The following is a 24,778-nucleotide window of genomic DNA, read 5'->3' as shown; positions in this document are numbered from 1 at the left end:
TCATTGTACGAAAAGTCATTATATTATGACGTTTTTTTTAACAAACTTGGAAATTGTGTTTTCTCAGGGCAAAATCTTTTCTTTTCATTTCTTAATGATCAAACCGCAAGCAGTGTTTAATCGCTAGATCTTTCCGAGATATTGAACAGGACACACTTTGGAAGTGTCTTTAGCGTTTCACCCATTAGTTCGCACACAAAAAGCATGTCCTTATCTCAAGTCGCCGGTTTCCTGTGAAAGCTTCATGCGAGGTGATTGCTTATTTCTTTGAAAGTGCGGAGTGACGTCTCAAACCATTTCGAATGAACTTCTAGTATTTTCAATTTAAAATTTTTTTTTTTCCATTATCAGTTATATCTCCGTCTTAGTATTTCGTAAGCACATTACAAAACAAGTTCTGAACTTGCTTCGTTATTCCGCACTGTGGTTGCTTGCAATTAATGGATTTAGCTTCTCTAGTGCCTTGTTTCTCAATGAACCCCCATTTGTATCTTCCTCGCCGCGCTATTAAATTTCTTTCTCACTTGATTTTTTGATCGCTCAAGTATGAATTTTTTGAAGCGCTTGGCTGAAATTTCATCGCTTTATTGGGTGTGTCGCTGCTTAAAACTCTTACAATAAGATCTTCAATCTGGCATAAGAAAGATGTAGCAAAGGAGTGTTCTTTTTTTATTATTATTATTATCGAACGCAGTCTTGTTTATTTGGTAGAAAATTTTTAAGGCGCTCTATTTCAAACTTGAAAACGATTGTTATTGATTTTGTTTTCTCACAGACGCGCCTAATTAAGTTTTCTTGTCTTCGGCTAAATTGTGTCTTGTTGGTAACTCGCTTTAAATCTCTTGCCAGAAATCTATTTTTTTTATGGTATTCTTGCTATTTTTTCAGTTTTGGAAGACTGTGCGCCGTTATCTTTTTGTTTAGGGGCGAAATTTTTCATTCGGCGACGAAGTAGAATCAGTTCGAATAAATCGGAAGGGAGGAATTCCCTATTCTCTTGGATAATACCTGTGAGACTCTCTCCTTTCACGAAAACGATAAAAACACCTGCCACCTCATTAGCATGAAGGAACCTTTCTGAAGCAATTAATTTCCCTGAACTGATGCGTGAAACTTTTCTTGGTACTTCCTGAATCTGAAAACTAATTCTCATCCCAGCTCTGTGAAGCATTAGATAGAAAGCATTCACACTAAAAACATAAAAACAGAGAAACGCACTTTCAACGACATGCAAAAGCGCCAGTTGGTATTTCGCGAATTTGCAGCGCATGCGTGACTGGTTCGACTGACAGGTCCAAAACATAAAGCTCGGAGGGAAAATACGATACGATCTCATATTTTAAAATGCTTGTCTAAATAGTGTGCGGACGCATATCCGCTTCGATATTGAAACTTGCGGCGGTGGTGAAACGGATTATTTGCATGAGTGCTACAGAACATACAAGCGTGTACACAATGAAATTGTATTAGCGAGCCAATGGTATTGTTTGCCGAGGCGTAATTAGAGCCAGTGATAATTATGACAGTGGTTTTGTGTGAGGCACGTGTCTTATTCGATCGGAAGCCTCGGAAATTGACAACCCACGAGACCAAAACAAATTCTAAGCGTAAAGAGAGAATTGAAAGACCTGCGGGAAATTATGTGAAAACTACGCGCTGCGCGTAACACCTAAGAAGTTTACTTCGTCAATAATGAGAAGAACAACGACAAAATCCGATTGCAGAAAAATTTTTTTCTTTAGTGCTATTGTAAGATCTAGCGGTAACGTGCAATCATGATAAAAGGCTTCTCTCTTGCTTCCGACATTTAAGTGAAGTATTCAGAACTCTCTTTTGATGAATTTCCAATTTTCATGAATGCTTAATTTTTTGTTCTATAGATCGAGTACAGCTTGAAAATGTAAATGAACGGTTTCCTTTTAAGCAACCCAGTCACTTTCAATGAATAATTAATTCTCCATGGCGTAAGTTTCTTCGGCCTGCGGAGAATATTCATTGAACTAGTATATTCTTTAAAAAAAATTCTAAAGCAAAATTTTTCGATACAAGCATACTGTTCTTATTTTAATAGATAATTTTATTCATGTATTTTCTTATCCATCATCGATTTTCTCAATTTGTGACAGTCTCTTCTTTTTCTCGTCGAAAGAGAATTTTTCTTAAAAGAAAAATAATTTACAAGCAGAATGTAAGAGAATACGATCAATTTGATTTATTTTACATATATATGACTCTCTTTTTTCTACAAAATTCAATGTCTTTTCAAAAGGGAATAATTTATTCGGCGATCCAACAAGAAAGCAAGATAAGCGGAGAGTTTTTGACAGCTTATCTCGACGGTTAATGTTAAATTGCGCTCGAAGGCCGCGTATAAATAATTGTATTTTGAAATTTGTTTTCGGCCATTTTCGGGCTGTATGTTCTGTTTATCGAGCAACCAAATTTCTCTTCGGCGGTTGTTTCACAAATCCGCGCTGAAAATATGATTTTTTTCCTGATTCAGTAGAAGTAAATATCTTTTCCCAGTCTTTGTTTTCGTGCAATCTGGTTTTATCTCACTTGTTCCCAATAGCTTGTGGTACATTCAGTAAGTTGTTTATCCTCAACGAATGAAGCGTCTTTCCTCGAAAAATTTCCATCATAGTTTGAGCGCTTCTCCGTCAGAATGATGTGGAAACATTGGATGTCTGCCGCACTCTTGGCTGACCACAGGCGAAAACCGTCTTGCCAAATTCGTTTTTGTACTCCTCTTCAGTTTTCTAAAGCACAAAAGAAAACAAGACGAAGTTAGAGGTTGTACAAAAATTATTAAAATCGATCTCGATTTGAATGACTGAAGGTGCTCGCTTTCGTGAAGTAAATGTCGCATATTGTAAGGGCGTTACCCTGGCAAAACACGTCCTTGTAAGCTCGATCTTAACTGTGTTCTGAAAATGGCTGTTATTTTACTCTACTTATACGTTAGGAAAAGAAGAATAAGCCGAGCAATGTTGTAATGATGATATACCCATCTGTTTCAAAGCGGAAAGTTATTCCTTCTTGAACTTCCTGACCAAAGATGTCGCTAGCTTGTCAATGAAAGAAAACGTTTATAATGCTAAACACATTGTTCACCGTTTAAAAATGGTAAAAATAAGGAATACGCAGAATTATTTCAGCCGTCAGGAAGAAGTAGGAGACTGAAGTGTTTCAAAATAAAATTTTTAAATTTAACCGAAGCGGAAACAAGTGCTAGGTGATTCAGTGCGATGCCAAATTATTTTAACGATGTCGAATTGAACTGCGCCTGACGACGGCCCAACTTAACAAACACTTTATCAGCTACGGACGATACACACGTTACCACAGAAGTAAATTTTCCCCTCTAAAGAAGGCCATGAACCTAAAACATACGCTGAAAGACTCGTAGAATCGATTTTACAACCGACCGTCTTTAGGGCTGTTTGAAAGATAATGAAAGAAGTGCGTGTCGGCGCGAACGGAGTTGAAGCGGCGCACGTACGTACGATTGATCAATGACTGGCCTGTGATACAGTGATTGTAGTACTTACAAAGTCAGACGCGGTTATCCAACTCTGGGTTTGTGTACCAGCTGCTTCATGTTCAGTTTCCATTTGATGTTTATTGGCCATCGCCAGAACGTGTTGCAGGTGCCGTATGTAGTCGATTGCGCTACGCAGCGTTTTAACTTTGGACAGTTTCTTGTTTTTAGGGTCCGTAGGCACGTGTTTTCGCAGTCGCATAAAGCCGTCGTTGACCAGTTTAACACGCTTTCGTTCCCTTGCGTTCCGTCGCGCTACCACGGCCGGTTCTTTTTGCTTGGCGCTAGTAGCTGCCCTTCGTCGACGGGTTTGGCCCAATACAGGTGATAACAGCGATATTTTAGCTGGGGGCCTCAAAACATCCGAGCCTCCTTCCTCGGTCCTTTGATGCGGATAGCAAATAGTCGTCGTTGGGATTGTAAAAGCTGAACTTTTTGGCATATCCTTCACAGACATTGTTTACGCCGGACTCTCGCCCAATACAATGCAATGTTTGAATCGAGCTAGCGCCGGGCGCACTTCAATTTATACTCGGCTATACTCTGACCCTGTGCCAGGCTCGCGCCGTATGTTTGTTGTGCTAATTCAGTCAAGAGCTCTGACACGCGCCATGTCAAACAGAATAATTCAACTGTATTGGCTGGTGCCGCGAGATAATGACCAATGACAGCGCGTGAATGGCACTCGAACGGTTTCCGCGCGCAAAGACCGATTACGTTGTTGTCTTAAGCGCATATAGTACCGAATGTCATTTCCTCTATTACCCACCGTGGTTACAATTTACTTGCGTCGTATTTCCGCCTTGTTTTAACACCCCGGCGAAATGCTGCCGACATTTGTAGATGACCTATATTCTCCCATAATCAATTTCGCCAAGTCGTAATTTTCTCTGATAATGGGTCTTCTATTATTTTCGTTATTAATTAATGCTTTTTATAAACGACAAAGATATGACAGGACAAATAAAAATTGCTTGTACCCATAGAAAATTACAAAAACGTTTTCTTAGAACATGATGTGAAAATTGGTCGGCGTGTCATGTATATTGTAGTCACCAAAGATTATTTTACATCGATGTGCTTCTAATGTTTATCACTTTCATCCTGAATTCCATTCGCGAGTTTTTGGATTTTAATTTTCATTGTTTTTCGCGATTCTATTATGGTCGCTTCTGAAGGATTTATTAACAAGTGAAGCAAAACAGTCATTGATGAGAAGTTTTCATTTACAGACCCTGGTTGCGAGATCAATTTCGCTCTGTATGGGTTTTTTAATTGTTGGCGCCATCTGCCGCCTTAGAAGGGGAGACACGTGCCCTCAATAATTCATACTGACTGCGTTATGGGGCCAGAGGCTGTAATACGCATGCTCCGTGTGTGGGAAATTTACACCTGTCATACTAAGCAACGATTCTGGTGAAGTTTTGGTGATCAAGATTCGCTCCATCATGCTACGCTGGTAATTCATTAAAAATGAAGCCGTGAGTCTCCCGACAGATTGTGGAAATCTCGTTGTGAGTGAATGTTAACGGGCATCCTGAACCTACGTTTTCTTCTCTTTTTGTTGGCGGCCCTGTTTTTGACAATGGCCATTCATCGAGCTGAAAAACAAAACAATCTGCAGCCTTTATGAAGAATAATGGGGAAATTCGCCATGCTTAGTTATCAATAGACCGATTAATTATTGGTTTTGTTTCGCGCCTGTTTTGCTCTCAGCTAGACAAGTGAATGTTTGGGTTTTCTTCCTGTTTCGTGTCTAACGCCAAATAGGAAAACTCCGCCTAGGGCTTATTCTTTAAGTTTCGGATAACATAGTAACCACGTGACATTGCTTCCAGCTAAAACTTGAAATGTTGATGGTTGAAATGTCTTGACGAACGCAGTAATAATAGGAATATCACACGATAGGGATGTTTGTCGCATGATTCACGACCCAATATCACACACCGCTTTAGAAAAACCTTTCAGGTGTCTATCTATGCGTTTCACACTAAGGTTTCTTGTTATATATTGAGCGTTTCGGTCTGCGCTACAAAGCAGATCTTTGGAGACCTCCTGCGCAGGCTCATTTGACGTGTTACGTGAAGGACGGGTCATAGTTTACTGATCCCCCGCGCACTTTTCCTTTAAAGTCTCTCAAGATGCTATCGTCAGGATAATTGGCAAATAAGAAAAAGCTTCTTTACTTGTTTTGAGTTAAGATGTTAGCAAAATAGTCAATATTCCATAATTTTACTTTCCTTGAGTTGTATAGAAAATTGCTATAGCTTTCTGAATAATACGAAGCCTTAAGTCAAATCAATTAAATATAGTAGCCCGTCCGTCCATTACTAGTGTTTAAATAAAAAATTTTGATATCGCCAAGGGGCAATATGTTAATTCATCGACGAGCCCTCCAACTAGTAACTTTATCCTAATTGATTATTACGACCAGTCAGCTTGTTAACTTCTCCAAAGAGAAAGGGGTTTTTTCGGTGTGAACGCAATCTATCCTGACAATTTTCTGATGCTATGCACCAGCATTTGTTAATATTGACCTGCTGTATAATTGTATAGTTAACTTTTTTTTAGGTTTTTTTTTCAAACTTTTAGGATATGCGAAAGGTTCCTTACTTTATTTTATGTTATCGGCTACAGCAATAGTTGTTCATGACAAAAAAAAAAAAAACGTACTCCTAAGATCACTAACGATTGTCAAATTGTTAACCGAATGGTTAAGCTAATAGATGCAAATGGATCGCGGCGGCTTTGTTTGCGCTAATTTCCTTTTCGCCCACGCATAAACCGATTCTTTAGCGGCATTTTACCGCGCTGTTTTATATGTCTTTTTTTTTATATCGCTCTGTTAGAGATGCCGTTGTAATTCTGCTTATTGGTCTTTTATGCTTATCATAACATACACTTGTCTGGTTTTGACATGTCCAGTTTGTCACAAAAGCTTAGAGTATGTATTAAGACACCTTTTTTTTACTTGACAATAAGTAGCAACACTGAAAAGAAAATTAATGATAAGTGCATATGGCAAACTTGTTAGCTGCCAAATCAAGTTGTCTCCCAGTCCCAATTAATCTTTGCTTCGTAAAATTGTTCCTCCTTTTGAATAGATTACGTGTTTGCCTCTGTTAAGTCTTCGACGTTTCGGAAACGGCGCGGATTTTTTTAAAAATTAATTTACATTAAATATTTAACCCAATAATAGCCAAACGTGGATCAAATGTTTTTGTTCGCCTTTTTGTCATCTGCTTACATGGCCTGCTAGTAGTTGTGGTAATGCCAGATCGAAGACTAAAATTTCTTCATCGTCAACCTGCTGTAAAATTCACAAGTTGAGGGATGTTGGCAAATCATCATAATTATGTACAGTAGGATAACATGAATGAAAGTGATCCTCGCAGTAATGTGCACTACTTAGGCAGTAGTGAAAATAAGGCCTGAAAAAAATTCAGGCCTGTACGGGATCCCGTACAGGCCTGAATTTTTTTCAGGCCTTATTTTCACTACTGCCTAAGTAGTGCACATTACTGCGAGGATCACTTTCATTCATGTCTTTATCCGCAGTTCAAATATATGACTTTCATATATTCTTAACCAGTAGGATAACATTTTGAAGGTTTTGAAAATTCAGTTGCTTATACACAGCAGAAATTTTCTATTTTTTTTTTGAGGTATTGTTTGGAACTTGATATGGAATTTCAATTTGCACGGAGGTATTTGCCTCAGTCGAGGCCGCAGTTTTCAGTGATTGCTGAAACTGAAAGTGAATTTGCAGAATAGATCAATAACAAGTATTGCAAGGATGCGTTTAGAATGGATTTAAAAACGTGGTAATGTAGCTGCATAGTATTTACCGGAAAGTACTTCATTAGGAAAGCCCATATCGTTCACTGGATGTTTGCAAAACCGGCCGGAGACAGATGTTTTGCATCACACAGCCATCTCGGTCCTGACTGCTGTGATTTAAGTCCATTTTTAAACCTTTACAAGTATCTTTTGAATGTTTTCCGAGTGAAAATACCGAGGCAAAAACTCCAATGACTGATTTGTTTTTCAGTTAGCATTCAATGATAATCCTTTTGTTCCGAAGTGAGTGTTTAGCGCGTTATGTCGTGAACTACTTAAAAGATAAAATCTTTTCATCGTGGAGGAGTTTTTGGAACAAAAATGGTCTCTATCTAAAGAAATTTTCGAGTTTTTGATTTTATCTCTTCAATTTGTCATTTAGATCACCCACCCGACGTTTTGATTCCAATGCATTGTGTGGATGTAGCTGTAGGTCTGCCTCAAGGAAGCCATGCTGACATGCTACTAATCTTTATTTAGTAGATTTTATTTTCGATTTTTTAACCGTTGTAATGCGTTTCCTTCGTCTGATATAAGACATCACAATTGTGCCATGGAACTTTCATTGATGTAGTGGTTTTATATCATAATGTACACTTTGGATTTACCAGTCGTAGTCGCGGTGCCTATGTAACAGCTTAATGTTTAACGATTTAGAAAAATGATTAATTTTCGTGGTTAGAGTAAGAGTTTTAAAGAAAGGACTAAATTTGACAAATCACTCATTGCCGCTGAACTCAAGCCGTTTAAGGGCCATCATCTACTCTATTTTGCTAAAGCCTTCTCGGATTTTTGTTTTTGTTCTCCTTTGTTTCCTTAAAAAGATGAATCTTCTTTTTATTAGTGGTCCTATAATTTATGATAGCTCCTCTATCATAGGCCCAGTTGACTGAATTTTCTATCATTACGATCGCCTCAGAAATAATTCTCAAGTGATCGGGACGATTATATAAAAACCAGGCCAAACGAACACAAACGACCCGGATGAGTTTGTCCTCGAGCCTAGTTTTCCAAATGGATAATCTAGATACTGGTCATTCAAGTGTGGTCTGCCGCTCACATTATTATAGTTTTGAAACTTTGAGTTTTACGTGGTTTTGCCGATTCAATAACCAATAGCTTTGGACCAATCAGAGCGCACGTAGTACTCGGGTTTTGTAAATTGCGCGAATTCATGCAAACGCAATAAAATGCTAGAGTAGATGGGAAATCAAAACTTTGAGTACCATTTATCACCTGTCCTACCTGTATGTTTTTGTATGCTTTAGTCTGTTTTGTATATTTGGCCTGTTTTGTTCATAAACATGCAGTGTCATATTCAGGGCACGTGAAAAAAAAATTAATAATTTGAAGTGAGTATTCCATTATCAGTTTGATATCATGATTTTCGGAATTCTTGGGTTTTATGTCCAAGCGCTGATGCTATTTTTGGTTTTCTTTTCAAATTTTCGCAATTAAACAACAGCCACAAACACGAGATAAGCCCCTTGAAAAAACGATCCTGGTTTGGCCACTTTGCTTAACACCTTCTCTACCGAGAGAGACCAATAAATAATTTCTCCTTACAATCTCAATATACTGTCAATCAGAGAGAGGTGACGAGAATAATATGAGGTTTAATAATTAAGGTTTATTTTGTAATTTAAGTCCAAATTCTCAGAACCTATTTGATGAGAAGTGTATGATAGACGGTAAAAAGCAAGCAGTATCAGACTGAGAGTAAACAATGAAAGCTGGGCTCGCCTCATGTAATCTGTTGTACTTCTTGAATTACCTCTTTCTCTACAACGCTCCCCTTTGCATTTTTCCCGAATTGAAGTTTTTCGCTATAGAGCTTCCTACTTCATAAAACTGGAACCACCTATCATCAAAGCGTATGGGAATTATCTGTTTGGTGTTCAAACATGAAGAGGCTTCATTTGGATTTAACTTTGATGATACAACGATATTTCAAAGGGTACACCTGAATAAAAATTAGAAAAAAAAATATAGGTTTCTTAGGGTTAAGGGTTGGAACTGAAGACTGACGTGTGGGCCCCGTCCTCAGTCAAAAACAAGATAATCAAACAGAACATAATGATTGACTGCCTTTTAAACATATCATGAAATTGAAACACCTGAAAAATGATTGTCTCTCTTGTTTGTATACATCAGGAAAGTCCTTGTGTTCCAGTTTCTGTTTTGCAGGTGCCCTATGGGTCTTCATCACAGCGTCTCAACTGAAATATCGAGCACTATCTCACGACTGCCTGTACTCGCGTCTGATTAGTGACAGTAATAGTTACTAATACCTACAATTGATTCCTCTGACCAATTACCCGCCCTCATTACTTACTACCGCACCCACAATAACGTGTTAATTACGTGTTGATTAGTTGTAATCGCAGGTCTAGAAGCTCCCTTTTTCTCCTTAACTTTTAGCAGCCACGGTCTCTGAGAAGTGACAGCCTCTGCAAGCGATGTAAAAGTCACTTAAGCTAGTGTTGCCAACTAATTGAAAGCTTTCAATATTGTGGGATGCACGCAGCGTCAAAAGCTGTAAATAGAAGCCAGTGGCTTTAAGAGATAATGCATGGGCTTGTCCGCCCTCACTTATCAGTTGTATTTAAATAGAGCTTCGCAATTTGACTGCTCTTTAATTAATGGCCTTTTTAATTTGCCACCCCGTGTTTTCGGGAAGTTAGCCCAACCGTGACAATATCCTACATTTTTAGCCCCACTCTCTCCTTTTTTGCTTTGTTCTTTATTACATTTGTCTTTTATGCTGAACTATCATTTCAAGTTTTCTTTTTATTTGAAAGGAATTCGAAGCGTCTTAAAAACAGCTAGAAATATCACGAGTTAGCGCCTTAAAACGTAAAGCGGTTTCATCCAATGCACAGCCTGAATCAATTTTTTTTTCCTGAATCATACCCCTCGCAATTTTTCCTGTAAATTTTGTCAAACCTGTTATCTGTCAAAATCACTTAATAACATGAGGGGCTGAAATTACGTCATTAACCATTGATGAAGTTTTTAAACTCGAAATAGGATAAAAGCCTTTTTTACTGGACGTGTACGCTTTTAAAAATCCTCAGATCACTTTAGTGGTCATTGTATTCGCTATTCATGATTTAAAAGCATCTACAAACACACGCAGGTGACAAGAACAGAGAAAAACACTATTTTCTATCAAATTCGTCTTTCGAATCTAAAGATTCGAGAAATATGTGACAACCCTTGATACTAAGAATTAAAGTTATTTTCGATGCTTCAGGTAACGCTAAGGCATTATATTTTCGGTATTTCAAAGTCCAATCCAAATTACAACATTTACGAATGGGATTAGAGAGACATTGGGCTCACTGGTGTAGATCATGTTCTCTTGCGTTCGTAAAACCACCGGCTCGCACCACTCGATTTTAGGTCTCCTTTTCCGTTTTTTTTTTCTTTTATTCATCATCATGCTACTTGTCCCAAACTTTCTCGGTAAAAATATCAAATTTGCTTTTTAGCGCGTAGCGTAATCGGGTAAACTAATTGTTTACAGCTGACGTTCATATGTTGTTGCTGTCAGGGCTTTGGTTTTATCGTGCCGAGCAGTCTTTTCCGTTTTCTGTCTACGAGGCATAAGAAGCGTGACCTGAGCGACAGCCATGAAAAGGCATGGGGCGAAAGGAAACAAATACATTAAGCTTTTTTGCTTTTTTGCCATTTCGCCCTATGGCTCCGCGCCACCCTAGCTCAACTGGCACTTTTCCCGCTTGGATCAAAGTAAACCGAAAAGACTGCTTCTCAATTTTAGTTGTTTTGGGCACCTTCATCATTTTTGAAGCTGCTATTAACTTTCTCCATATTCCATCAATCTTGGTAATCCTAACCTGCGTGTTGATTAACACGCGAAAGCAGTTGTACTTAATGCACCTGTCACGGGTGTCAGGGTTCCAATCATGATATTATCACCTTTTTCGTATTTAAGGAGCGTTTCGATTCAAATTAAGACTAAATTTTGCTTTTCTTTCATGGGAATCTTCTTTGTGTTTCCTGGTAAAGGTTAGTATCTTGCCTATTTTACAGGCATCCAGCAAAACTTCTCTTTATTGAACTTCAAATTCGTTCAGTTTATCGACTTCAATGATCGAAAATTCAACTAGTTTGGCCCAACATAGTCTGCTTGATGGGGTGAAAGAAAGTTCTGTTTCTTTAAAAAAAGAAAAACGTGGTCATATCGGTTTTCTTGATCATGAAAGGCAGTGACTAACATTTTCAGCCTTCGTCGCCTTTAACTGTTGTAATTTTGAAAGAATCCTTTGCAGGAATCTTTCTCTTTCTGTATGGAAATGTATCGACGCAATGCCTGTTTGCGAAACTTACCTGTAGAAATGTAACTCTATCATAAATAGACCAAACTTATAATTACTCTTCGCCGACAAGGGAAGTTAAGATAAAAAATGCCGTAGACCGTTAGTATATAGCAGTAGATTCCTGAGGAATCACAGTCAAAGACATGTAGGGCAAACTGAAAGGAAAAGTAACATTCGAATCTAGGCTTACATGAAAGCCCTATTGTGACGGAATGAGAAGATCAAATTTTCTATGAAATATCATCGTTGAATTTCCTTTTTTCTATTTTTTCTTTGTTGAAAATATGGCCAGGTAACATCTTCTTTTATTTGTTTATTTTTTCATTTGTCCTCCGTGCGTCAAAGCGCGTCCGCTCGATTAAACAGCACGCTCACAATCAGTCCTTAGCGATCCAAGGGGGCAGATGCTTCTTTGCACTTATTAACTGAGTGGGAGGGGCTCACAAAAGACTATTTGGCTCCAAATCATGACCGAGCGCAGTGAGGTCCATGCTTTACGACCGTGCGCCAAATGATTTCCTGCCCTGCTCGCCAGGCTCAGTCAATAAATATTTAATCATATGACCACTAATACCTAATAAAATTAAAAATATGTCTGAACCTTAATAGAACACAGATATATCCATAAGAAGGGCGCGCACTGGACAACGACAGTAAGATTCAGCTTTTCATTTATAATTTTCAAGTTAGAACAAGAACCTCCCTTAAGGGTGGGGCGAGACTTTTACATCTTTGATGTAACAAACTCTTCGTAATGGGGGCGAACTTGTAATGGGGTAAAACTTCCACAAACCTTCAACAGTTTATATTTGTTAGGTGATTCATCTGTGTTTCATGGACAACTTTTATGAGGTGTAAAGAATCCCGATTGGCCGGTTTGGCATCACTCAGCATTGTGCAGCATTTTCGAATCAATAAAAAAAAAAAGGAAAAAAAAATTCGAATCAACCTTTTGAAACTAGTGCAGCTCGCCACGTGTTCTACTTCCACTTTCTGACCACAAAGAGGAAAAAAATCACTTCAAAATCTGCGCAGTCATCTGCGTCTTATCATATTTTTTTTATATTAATTGTGCATCTAAACACTGCCCATATAAATGTTTGCGTTATTTCTTAGATGGCGTTTTTGGATTGTTTGCGGTAGCGAACCTTGATCATGCTGCAGGTGCTCTGTTACCTTAGAAATGTAAACGGTGGTTACCTTCATTTTGCTTCATAGAGCGATTCTCAGATCCATCTACCTTTTATCTCTAGGAGTCCATCTCATAACAAACGTCCAAGTTTGCCGGGCATCATAAAAGAGTTGTTTGTTTTGCTACATTAGTCGATTTCCATCTCTTTGTCATCGTTAACTCCTTGCTTTTGTCCACGCAAGTAATTAAACGGAAGCTTTCACGACTACTTTTTGTGGTTTTCGCATTGGTCGTAAAACTGACCCTCTACTAAAGCTTTTTTGTATAGTCACGTTGTCTTAGCCGAGTAATTACTGTCAACTGACTTTTAAAACACAGAGTGATCAAAACTGAGGTTGAGCCGAACATTAGTTCATTAGTGCTAAAAGCATTGGTGGAGTCAGGAGACTGACTTAGAGATGTTGCTTCATACCGAAGCGACTCATCTCCCGATGTCAATAACAATCAATTTGTGTTTACACTTCTTTGACACGAGCTTCTGTTCTGTTATTGACAGTTGCGGGTAAGCCGTGATTTAATTGTTATTCTGAAAGTTTGCTGTTTGTTTTGATTGCCATGATTTGACGACTCGTCTTTGATTTGACAATTCTGGGATTGATTACTATTTCCCTTCACCTGCTTAACAACCCTCCGCCGGAATTCTTCATCGGCAGCTTAGTTCTCCATATAATATCTTTACATTGTCGAGTGCGAATCTTACTGGGATATGCCAATCATCAGTCAGGTGATACTGCCTTGAAATATGAAAAAATTCTCAAAATCGTATCTAAAGAAATGAAAGATTTTGACAAAAAGAATTCTTAATTCTATTTCCGATTAGGAATGAACTGAGGTACAAGGCGATCAAACTCAATCATATACCAGCTTTTCCTTCCTTCCCCATCAACGGTTGAAGCTACAAGTTTTCAAACAGCGTTTTTTATTCTTATTCTAATGTCTAGGCGCTTAAGGCTGCCAAACGTTCTCGAAAAGAACTTCAAACCATGATCTTTTTGTTATAGTGGCCCACGCAACGCTGACCTCACTGACCGCAAAATCATCATCAAAAAAATCAATTTGCAATGTTGCTGGAGTGTTTCCATGATAGCGTGTAGGTGTTTACTTTTGCAGACCATTAAACTCAGAGTATATTGTCACTTAAAGAGTACCAAGTGCCATAGAGTCCTGTTCTAAAAATTATTTGGAATTTCAGTTTGAGACAATCGTCTGTTAGGTACAACTAGTTGAGGTTGGTGTATTCGTTGTTATTCTCTGTTAATAATCCCTCTTGTCCAAAAATTCATCGATTCTAGCTTTGTTGTATAGTGAGGCCCCAATACTAGTTGTATATTGTAGAGCCTTGCCATATTGTTTATGAACCTTTTCCTTTTATTTTACGAAGGTGTTTGTGTTTAAAGACATCGGTTATTTAAAAAGTTTTTTTTCGAGATGCAAAGTTCGTTATTGGAATTTCACCACACTGGAGAGCGCGCGCAAACCTATTCGCGAAGTTGTTTTCAAAGGTTAAAATTAAGATTTCAATCGCAAATCTACTTTTACATTTTTTGTGTATTTTTATTCGAAAGCGAAAACCATAAGTACTTTATTTTTAAGATTTCATGAGCATCGGTTTCTTTTGATTTAACAGGCGAATCCCAAGGGTATGGGAAATTTTATTTAAAGTGTTTTTGCTAGTGATCTTCGGTTAAAACATTTGGATTTAAGCTTTTTAAAGCTAGAAGGTGTATACTTAATGTCAAACGCATCATATGCATGTGTTTTAGGAAAACGTAAATCATTCCATATTTAGTTTAAGACAGCATTTTGGGAGGATTATATTACGTTTGGGCGCTTTATCTCTCTTTCACTCTCAAAAGAAAAAACAAAGACAGAAACAAATACAAAAAAAGATGTCAATGCGATAGCGTTCTTCTTAATTTTCTAACTTACAACCCAGAAGATCCAGAGGTGTGATATATTCATTGGGGTTTACCATATCACTTTCAAGCATTGTTCGTGTAAGGGACATGAATATCATGTGGTATGTGCATGATCATATCAGTTTTTCAGTCGTGTTAAAGTGTTTTGTGACGTGTAGTTCCCCTTCAAAAGGTGTATCTTCTAAACATTATTTAAGGAGAAGAATGCATATAAAACTAAATCTTGTCTTTTTTCTTCGATGTACATGGGTGACGTTTTAAGAACTCAGAGACTTAATAAACTTTTAGGTAATCGGTTTTGCATGATTGTTAGCTAATGAACTCCAAACATGACAAGGTATTGGTGATTGTTTGCCGAAAGGTTATGATTGGAAAATGAACGTCGCTTCGGCCTTATTTCTATGATACCGGTGAAGGCCTACTCTCAGTAATTAAGTACGTTGTTCTTGCTGATGATAACGGCTCACTGTTCAGATCATTCAAAACTCGCAAACGAAGTCTATCAAAATGGCTCTTCAAGAACCTACCTGTGCATCGTGAAGCACTGAGCCTTACCGGTGTATCTCTGGCGACATGTTCCTAGTTTTCGTTCATCATTATTTTCTGGACTATGCAAGTTCCTTTCGACTTCAAAATAACCTTTCCAAGTATTTTGTGGGGTGAAGGGGAGAGGAATTTCTTTAATGGGAATTTCTAAGTTGAAGAAGGTAAAATTCAGTTTATCAGCAAAAGTAAATTTATTTGTTCTTCGATGGAGGACTTGATAAAAAATGCTTCCTTGATCATGTAAACTGGAAATTTTGCAGGCAATAGGAAAGCGAATTTTCTTTTCAGATTTGACTTGTTAATTTGACGTTTTTGTGCCTCTTCCAACAAAATGTGTCCAGGGTTTAAGAGTAAGGTCAAACGATTATTTTCCTTTATTTCATTGTCAAGCTGAAAAGGATTTTTTTTCTGTTAGTTGAAGTATTGACATGCATGACTCGTTATGAACCGTCTTTTGTAACGCTGTTGACTTTTCAAGAGGTGGTTATGTATTCTTTGAAATAAAAAACGCAACAAGCCCCTTTGTCAATACAAACGTCGTCATTTCCTAAAGAGCTGAATTTGCTCTAACAAATAAGAGCATTTGTATTGAGATGCACCGAACAACACTGACTTCGCAATAACAAATTGAAGGTAATTATTCGGAATTTTAACTAATATATTTAGGTCTTTCTGAGTCCTTCATAATTCTCAAAGCTTCGATACGAAAACAAATTTTACCAATTTTCTCACATGATTGTACACTACCTCCGTCTCTGTTAACCCGTTAACGCTAAGATCTGATTATCAATTCTCACCTTCACATGCTATAAATTGCCTTTTAAATTAGTTATGAGAATTTGGTTTTAGATCAAGATAACAACTTCTACCTGATAGGTTAAAGTATTCTCATTACCTGTTTGCTGGATAATGCCTGGTGATTATGGTAGGGAGAAGCTACAAGTTTTAAAATTTCTTCTGGAATGAAATTGTTAAAGAGAATAGCTATTCGTTCGTTTCAAACATGCGCACGCACCATGGCAATGGCAATAATGCCGCTGTTAAGTGTTTCTCTTCTTCTCCTTCAAAAACATCACGGCATGTATCAGCTTTAATTTTTTTGCATTAAATCAAATCATTTCTAGAACTCGCAATTTGAATTTTAATCTCAATGAGCAAAATCCAAGCGTGCATAACGGTGTAGAAAAGCTGCATTTCCATGTTTTTGAGTCTGAATTCTTGCATTCCACAGCCTATTGGGTGTTAATGATATTGTGGTGATGATTATTTCAATTGAGTTGACTTTGTGTGGAAACTGTATTCAGTTCAAGGTGATTAAAAGCTTTTTTTTTAAATTTCACAGTCTGCAAAGTGTTTTAACGCTATTGCTGCAGATATTACGATAAACGTTTTACTAAGTTCTAGAATACAGAATATCCATGAATTTAGTTCACGTAGCAGTATATTGGTTTTACAGATGCTGCGGCACTTATCTACATTCTCAGCATGCCTTTTGGTTTCTTTTTTTCTGATGACTTGGCATTGGTGCTGTATGGCGGGTGAGACGAATAAGGCGGGTCCAGTTCATGCTTTTTGTGGCGACGACTTTAAAACTGCTTGGGAGACTTGTTGTGGGGGTCGATGCAGAAATCGCAAGCGGTCGACAGGTAAGGGATACAGAGCTTCAGAGTAGGGGAAATTGTGGATGGAGTAATGTGGCGATATTTCTCTTTGTCTTAATTTTGCGCCGCAGAAAGCTATCGTCAAACTAGAGAGAGAACCACAAATTATTTGCGCAGGATGATCGTAAATATTGAAACTTTGCACATAAGCGAAGAAAGAGCGGAGGTGGGCAAGGATGAGGGAAGTTGACATAGATTCTAAAAAAAATGTGTTTAGTTCCCGTCGGGATTGCGTTGGTATTGTTTCTGCACTCATTCCCAGGATCGAGTCAGAGATCATCCACCGGGATAGCGCTCAGGATCTTAAATCCTTTCATTTTTAAAACGATAATCGTTAAACCTGTAAAGCTTGTGGGGTTGTTTATCTAAGGATCTAATGTGATAATGGACTCATCTCACTTGGAACCGCATAAGGGTCTCCACCAAGACAAGTAGTGATTTGAAAAGCAAAACGCCAAGAAAGTAATAGCCAAATACGAACTCCTGGTGGCCAAAGGGGATTCTGGGAAAGATTTCCGTATCAGGAGGAACCCCATATCATTCTCAATCAAAGCTGTAGTCGTAAAGTCAATCGATTGCTTTTTGCTATTGTGTTCTTTATTCAAGAACTGTATGCATAGGGAAATTGGGGGCGGAAATCTTGCTGGATTCTGTGCAATTCTTTACTTGTTACTCAGTGACTGATTTTGCGCACGTTCTCTTAGAACTTACGAAAACAGATGAGGACAATTGGCCGTAAAAGTAGGGTGGAGACATAACAAATCACGTCACCTTCACAGCTTTTACGAGTGGCAGTGTTTTCATTTTTTCATTTTTTTTTTCTGGAGACGCGGTTGTCTAACTTTTTACGAGCTTGATTCTGGATCTAAAGGTCTGGGTATGAGTCTGGCCGGGGTCAATACATTTTACTCTCGCAATACCTATCTCATTCCCCCCCACCCACTCCCCCGTCCAGAATTATAAATGGGTTGCAAAAAGAATTCAAAACTGATTACCCGCTCCTGCTTTTACAATTCCAACATTATAAAATTTAGTCTAGGTTGTTTCATCAGTGATAAAACAAAAGCCTATTTCTTACCAAAGTTTACTGTTTGTGAAAAGACGTTCTTTTTGTTCATGTTTAGGACTAACCATGTCATTTCAAAGGGCCAGAAGTTTTCTCATGTCACCTTCTGGTCTCGAGTCGAGGAAGCGATCGATTCTAAATGGTGTGGAGGAGTGTTGTTACGAAAAATGCTCTTTAGAAGAAATATCCGAATATAATTGTTAAATTAATTGTGAGATGTAAAATTCATCATTGAAATAAAACTATTTTCGTTATGCCAACACATGAATCCAATTGCAGGACAAAAAAAGGCGCGCCTCTACCCGATGGAAACCTTCCTTGATTGAAATACTCACTTGAAGTCTTCATTCTATTTTGCAGTTACATGTTCGAATTTAATTTGAAGAATATATATTTACCTGTAAATCCTAACAATTGGGAGGATGCCAAAATGTGAACGGAACCGAATAGACGTTTTAAGTTAAGCACCTCATTATTTCAACAGAAGAGAACTATTATTCGTTTCTTCATGCTCAAAAATTGTATTAGAAATCTTCCCCTGATGCAGTTTGCGTATCTCCTCTCGCAAATTGTTGAATAAATATCAATTACTTGATGCACGAATCAGAGGCCCTTTAACTTGTCGCGCGTTAATTTATTGTTCGTGCATGCTCGTTACAAGAAGAAAATAAGTTTTATTACCTAACCAATTGTAGGTTTTGATTGGAAATCCCTCTATCTAGAATAATTAACGCGACAAGCCATTGGTTTTATCAATTTATCATTGGCAAATCATCGCAGTCTGTTTCCTGATGTTAACACCATGTTAGCAGACCAATTACGACGGTTCACTTTTTGGTTCCCTGGACGATTTTCTTTATAACTTCTTTAAATCCATTCTCTCGCTTGGGAATAACTAGGATGACTGCGAACTGACCCATTTAAGGCATCACAGACGGACGAAATATTTCTTTTTCTTTCAATTTGCAAAAAATTTAAAATGTATGAAAAAAATAAAGATCTATCAACTTAAATCTAAGTACAGTTTTGTAGAGTTCCGAATTCATAAAGTGTACTTACATCCGGAAGCTAGAGAGGTTGCTTTTGTAATTCCAGTGGTGTTTTCAAGCTTCTATTATGTCCAAAAGCGACAAGTCTCTTTTGACGTTCCATAAAAAGAAAAATTTATTCGCAGTTTGCATCAGAGCGGAATTATTGTTGACCGATAGTGACAGGAGTTCCCACTAGACTTAAGTGTATTTCTATTAAAGCTGCCGGCGCTAGTTCGTGAAAAATATCACCGACAGTGAATCATCATTTGCGAAGCGCATTTATGTAAACACACACCGACGCCCCGAACAATTTCAATTTTCGGGTAAAGTGTTTTGGCTTGAGTTCTGATCTTAAAGAGTTTATTTTCGGCCAATAGTTGATAGATTTTCGTAAAATTTGGAGATAATGTCGGAAATGTAATGCACCCCAAAAGTGTGCGCCGGATTTTTCGATTTTTTCCTTCTCTCTTGAAACATTGAAAACTTTGCTAGAAAGCGCTATTTGGAGGTTAAAAAAATCCCAGACATCCTTTTTAGTTCAATATGCGCAGATCACGTTCCGATAAAAAAAGAAAAGGGATTGATTGAAATGTGTCGTCAAATAAACTCATCTTGTAAAACGTATTGCCGTGAAAGAATAAGCTCCCATTCTGTTCAATAGTGGGATTTATAAGATAAAACTAACTAAGCGAAATCAGTGTTTCTTAAGCTTTAAGAAAATGTATACTTTTACAAGGAGAGCGCGTATAATTTTTACGTTATCTCAGCTTGAATTAAAACGCTAATTTTCCTAAAAAGAAAAATACACAGCTCTTTAAAAAAAAGCGGGAGGGATTTCTCTCAAATTTTTTTTTTCAATTGTCTGACATTATACCTTGATCAAAGCTTCGTGACCGTCGACAAAATATTTTAAGAGGAAGTTTTATAACTTCACTTATGAGTAAACAATCATCAAGTGTGCTTGTTTTGTCGCAGTTCAATTTATTCAAATGCATATTTTAACATGGCATGTTCACATGAAAGAAGGAACCTTGGGTATCTTGGAGACGCTTCTCACAAAAGATTTACGAGATTGCAAAGTTTGATTTTCAAAACAAACGTTGAGTTTGGAATCAAGATGCGCTAATACGACAAATACTTTGAACTAAATCCGTGTTTTTCTTCCATGCAGGTCTTTTAAAGTTGCTTGGAGGGCTATTAATCACTAACAATTTTACCACAAATGAGCTTCTCCTAGATCATGCCATAAATCAGGAATATTCTGTTATGCTTCGTAAATGGAAGCTTACTAACAGTCAATTTCTGACGATACAGCGCGTAAACAATCAACATAACCGATAACAAAGTGAAAGTGTAGTGGTTTTCATGATGAACAATGAGTTAAAATGAAAAAGCCTTCGGATCAGAACCACGTTGATGGCGTGGATGGTTACCCACAAAGACCTTAGATATTACTCGAAATGTAAAGAAAAAGAACCGTTTAGAAGCCCTAATGTGAATGATTTTCGTGGTGTGTTGGGTACACTCAACACTCGTCACCCAAAAATAATCTGGACCTTTATCAATTATCTTATATTTTTCAAGTAATTTGAATCGAAGTTAGTTAATCCTCGAATAAATCAAATTTATGAATTTTTTCCCTGCAGTTTTTAATGTGACACTTAACTTCTTCGAATTTAGCAATGTTGAATGCTGAAAGAAAGGCAAGCTTTCAGTTTTCATCGTGTGTTTGATCAGCTGAAAGTGTCTGCGTTCAACTCTCTGACAGCATATACTGTCATACTAGTTTGATGTCGAGCTTAACTTAAGCCAAAAACAGCTGGATCTACAAGCGAGTGCATTTTGATTTGAAATCCTTTTTTATGGTGATAAGTCTTTGAATCGTCTCGTTCTAAAGCGCTAGCTTAAGGGATTGAGAATGGAATTTGCGGCTGGAAACAGTTTTGAAGTGTTTGAAATCTGCCCTGAAAATCAGCAATAAAGTATGGGCGATTACTTACGACCTTTTGCGACTCACGAGGATTAGAGAAATGTTCTAGCTGACGGAAAACAAGTTATTAACTATTCAAGACACTTAAACAAAGCCTTCGATTCTCTTTTCGTGAAAAGAATAAATTCTGACAAATTAACCGATAATTGGTAGAGTTTCAAAAAACGCGCAAGAACTTGTTAAGACGCTGCGTTGTGACGTTGGAAAATCGAGTGAAGCAATCCGTTTTCATAAAAGCAAATGATTTCATTTACTACTCACCTCGCGTTTTCCATTTGAACGTTGATATGTATAAGATGAACAATATCGAAATTTCGATTAATTTAGATTTGTAAACAAACTTTTGGATGATAATCAAAGTTTGCCGTTTTTGTTTGCTCGCTTGCTTAATTGCGCTCGCATCACGATCGTTTCCTTTCTCCTAAACGTCCGAAACGCGCGTGTCCACGATATTTTCCTGCGAGAAGACAATAAGTTAACACCAAGACTCGTAAAACAAACTAAAGCCCATAATCCAGAGACAAAACTCTCTTTGTAAAGCAAGATTCTTCCAAGTTCGTAGCGCACAATGTTGATTCGAGGTTGATGATTGTTTGCGGTTCTTTTTTTAACCGATAGTCGTTTGAAACACAGACCGAAGAACGTGGGGCTTTGTACCGATAGAATACTTTAGATTTGTAACACTAAGCAATCACTGTTTTCTTCAGTTTCACAACAGTTCTTACTTTTCTTCATCACGCGAGACTGGAACCACACGACCTTTGTATCACAAAGCTGTGACTGCTACACGGACTATATTCTGTCGCTTCACACCCCCTTGAAAAACGTGTTTACCTGTGGATTATTCTGTAGGTCTTTTTTTACTCTTTAGATTATCCTTTGAAACAATGTGTGTTGATCGCCAAACTTCTCACACTTCAGTGACGAAAGCGTGCTCTGTTCGCCGCCCACGAGTCGTTTCATATCAGTTCTGTGTGTTGCATGCTGAAAACCTCAGCAAATTCAATGAGTCTTCACCGACAATGTCAATTGTGAAAATATTCAAATGTGGGTCGAAGCCCGTGGTGTTAGCGTCACCGATGACTTAAGAGAGACTTTAAAAAGTGCTAAATGCCTTTTATCCTTTGTCGTACTAGTTTTTCAGCTGTGGGTGACTTATTTATGAGCATAAGCTCCTCTCACGCATGGAGAAAAACGTCAGAAGTTATTAATTAAACGATGATTTTTTCCCAAAGCATTTATGTCTTGTGTGGGTTATTAAAAAAAAAAAGCTTTCTGGAGCAACGATAGCTTGTTTTGAAATTGTTCATCTGCAAAACACGAGAAGTGATTTCTGAAGAGTGCTTCACTCAAAACAATAGGCCGAATAAATCTGAAGAAAAGAGATTTCCGTTAGGTGCGAATCGAGTTCACGAAGCTGTTCTTTTTTTAAGTACTGCTGCTTTTCCCTCACAGCTAAAAACCTTATATGGGTCTAATCTGTCACCCTGGTAAACAGGCAGATGCACGAGGAAAAAAAAATCAACGTTTGCTTTTTCCGTTTTGAATATTTAAAACTGTTTGCGAAGGTCGTTTCTGTTAAGAAGAGGATACAGCCGTGCCCGGTGGTTTTCAGCATTGTTTCTAGGGCCATATATGATTATATTTTGTCTAATTTTATTTGCATTTGACGCATTAATATGAATGTTTTTCATCGTTTATCATATGGCATAGATCTCACGGACCACTAAACCGTACAGCAGAATTTCTAAAGGAAATATATCTTCTTTATAGCAGAATCTGACTGAGACTTTGAATTTGAACTTTGAAACTTTTTCAAAAGCACTGGAGTGTAACATCAGTTGTTCATCAGCCCAATAAATTAATTCAATGAAGGGAAGAATGATTTAGTTGAGTGCCCGTGTAACAATAATAGACTCCAACAGATTTCTTCGTTTCCTACCGCTAAAAAAAAAATTGCAACCGAAGAAAACCGTGATCATGTTAATTCAGGATGCAGGTGATAAACTGAGAAATGATCTTATAGATCTGTAAACCCGTCGATTGCAGTTCAGTTAAAAAAAAGGAAGGTACAGAGAAATACACCCACACACCAGTGAGGAAGCGGAAGACGTGATAACAATGCAGCCTCGGAAAAATGACACGATTCTACCGTGCTCAGTTAAGTTGTCTAAACGTTTATCAAATATTCTTTAAAAAGTATATTGCTTTCAATAAAACGATCGAAGCAGTTAAGGGGTTAAGTTGTTACATTGAATAGTTCTCCACTACTGCGAATGAAATCTTTGCGGAACACAATAACTTTGAGTTATTTTTTCTCTTAATAACCTTGCCCTGGGCACAGGAAAAGCTGGATTCTGTTGTCTATTCGCGCCTAGAGAAGAAAATCAGCTGCTTCCTTGCTTTCATTCTTTTTAAATTTTATTGTCATTAAGATTCTTGAAAAAAAAATTGAAGAGATCGCACTTGCGTCCGATTATAATTCATCGTCATTAAATATTGATTTGCCGTATCATTGTTTACACACGATCGAAACATAAGTAATTTTGATCGAGTTCTGACTGTTCCTCTATCATAGCTTTTCGATTTTCTTCGAAAGCTCATGAATATTCTAAAATATTTACCAAATTTTGCGTTATTTGAAACACATTACGTCTGCTGGGTTTTTGTTGAAGAACGCAAAAGATCTGCGTTAAACTTGTTCAAAGGATGTAAATGAAGATTTTGTGAGCAGCAATAAGAAAGAAGTTTTTGGGGAGACTGTGAGAATCGCAGTAAACCGTCGAAAATCTTGCTTTCTCTCAAATGCCTCATTAGTATGCAAACATAGAACAAAAGAATACTTTGTAAAGAGAACATCTCTCAAAACGGGCTGGAGAAGATGAGTTCTTCCGAAGAGGAAATACTTCAGCGTTCATAGCGGTCACTTTTCACTACAAAAGTTTTTTCTGGTACATTTACCTTTCAGTTTTATGCCTCAATGTTAAGGTTTAGGACTTCGAAGATAACTTTTACGTTTGCAAAAAAAAATGTCCGCCAAGGACAGTAAAACTGACTTCGTTAACGAGTTATTCACGGAGACAGTAACACTTTCACAAAGTTAATAACAACCAGGTTCATTGCCAATTCAAGAGGTTTTTCCTCGTGTTAGGCAATTATAAGTCAAATAGACGCTGCTCTGATTTTGTCTGGAGAATAATAGCGAGTTTGAAATGTTACAAAGCCAACGATTATCAATTGGAGATTAGGGTCATGATTAGGTTTGCTAGTGAGTCACTTTTGTTGCCTGCAGGTTGCTTAAGCGATAGACTCTCCCATGTGCTTCAACAAATGACGTCGAATTAGTGTCAGGTAAAGTTTCAATCATGTTTCAGTCTTATCCAAATATCGGCGGGAAGAGAAGCCATCATTGACCTCTTGGCACATTGTCTAGTTACGCCTTGTAACGTGAAGTGCTTAGACCAAAAAAAAACATTGCAAAAGGTGTCGAATGGAAATTAGAGTCAATTTCTTTTGTGATAAGTATTGTCTTCGGGCAATCGAGTACAATCTTTGTATATTTATGAAAAGAATTTTTTGTTGGACGTGATCGGTCGTTTTTCTCTTCAGCTCCCAGAGGGGGACAGAAAGGGGTGTGATGTGCCCCTTT

At 37.7% G+C, this 24,778-nt stretch overlaps 1 protein-coding gene and 2 long non-coding RNA genes across 5 annotated transcripts; 1 reads left to right on the top strand and 2 right to left on the bottom strand.

Annotated features, from left to right (window-relative positions):
- Nucleotides 1–2,059: 2,059 nt before the first annotated feature.
- LOC113676406 (uncharacterized) lies at nucleotides 2,060–4,486 on the bottom strand. The gene is made up of 2 exons (XM_027193061.2): nucleotides 3,552–4,486; nucleotides 2,060–2,759 (listed from the first exon to the last, which is right to left on the bottom strand). The coding sequence occupies exons 1-2, from the start codon at nucleotides 3,996–3,998 to the stop codon at nucleotides 2,661–2,663; spliced, it is 546 nt and encodes a 181-aa protein (XP_027048862.1). The 5' UTR covers nucleotides 3,999–4,486; the 3' UTR covers nucleotides 2,060–2,660.
- A 121-nt stretch (nucleotides 4,487–4,607) lies between these two features.
- On the top strand, nucleotides 4,608–18,160 carry LOC149050099 (uncharacterized). Of its 3 annotated transcripts, none has more exons than XR_016183794.1 (4): nucleotides 4,608–6,898; nucleotides 7,764–11,413; nucleotides 16,838–17,027; nucleotides 17,114–18,160. It is a non-coding gene; the product is annotated as an uncharacterized LOC149050099 (long non-coding RNA). The 3 variants fall into 3 exon arrangements; XR_016183795.1 differs by lacking the exon at nucleotides 4,608–6,898 and adding an exon at nucleotides 7,131–7,151; XR_016183793.1 differs by lacking the exons at nucleotides 4,608–6,898; nucleotides 7,764–11,413 and adding an exon at nucleotides 13,464–14,144.
- Nucleotides 15,554–22,572, bottom strand: LOC149050098 (uncharacterized). The gene is made up of 3 exons (XR_016183796.1): nucleotides 19,168–22,572; nucleotides 16,871–17,128; nucleotides 15,554–15,928 (listed from the first exon to the last, which is right to left on the bottom strand). It is a non-coding gene; the product is annotated as an uncharacterized LOC149050098 (long non-coding RNA).
- Between the last annotated feature and the right edge of the window lie 2,206 nt (nucleotides 22,573–24,778).

The sequence above is a fragment of the Pocillopora damicornis genome, chromosome 2 (assembly GCF_964200805.1).
Source record: "Pocillopora damicornis chromosome 2, jaPocDami1.2, whole genome shotgun sequence".
Taxonomy (NCBI): domain Eukaryota; kingdom Metazoa; phylum Cnidaria; class Anthozoa; order Scleractinia; family Pocilloporidae; genus Pocillopora; species Pocillopora damicornis.
Note: the sequence above shows the minus strand (reverse complement) of the source record. Positions and strands in the feature narration are given on the sequence as shown.

Bases quoted from the DNA above. Each gene is read 5' to 3' on its own strand.
- LOC113676406 (XM_027193061.2), bottom strand. From the start codon at position 3,998: ATGTCTGTGAAGGATATGCCAAAAAGTTCAGCTTTTACAATCCCAACG. The intron at 2,760-3,551 runs GTAAGTACTACA...TTTGTGCTTTAG, and splicing joins GGATAACCGCGTCTGACTTT to AAAACTGAAGAGGAGTACAA.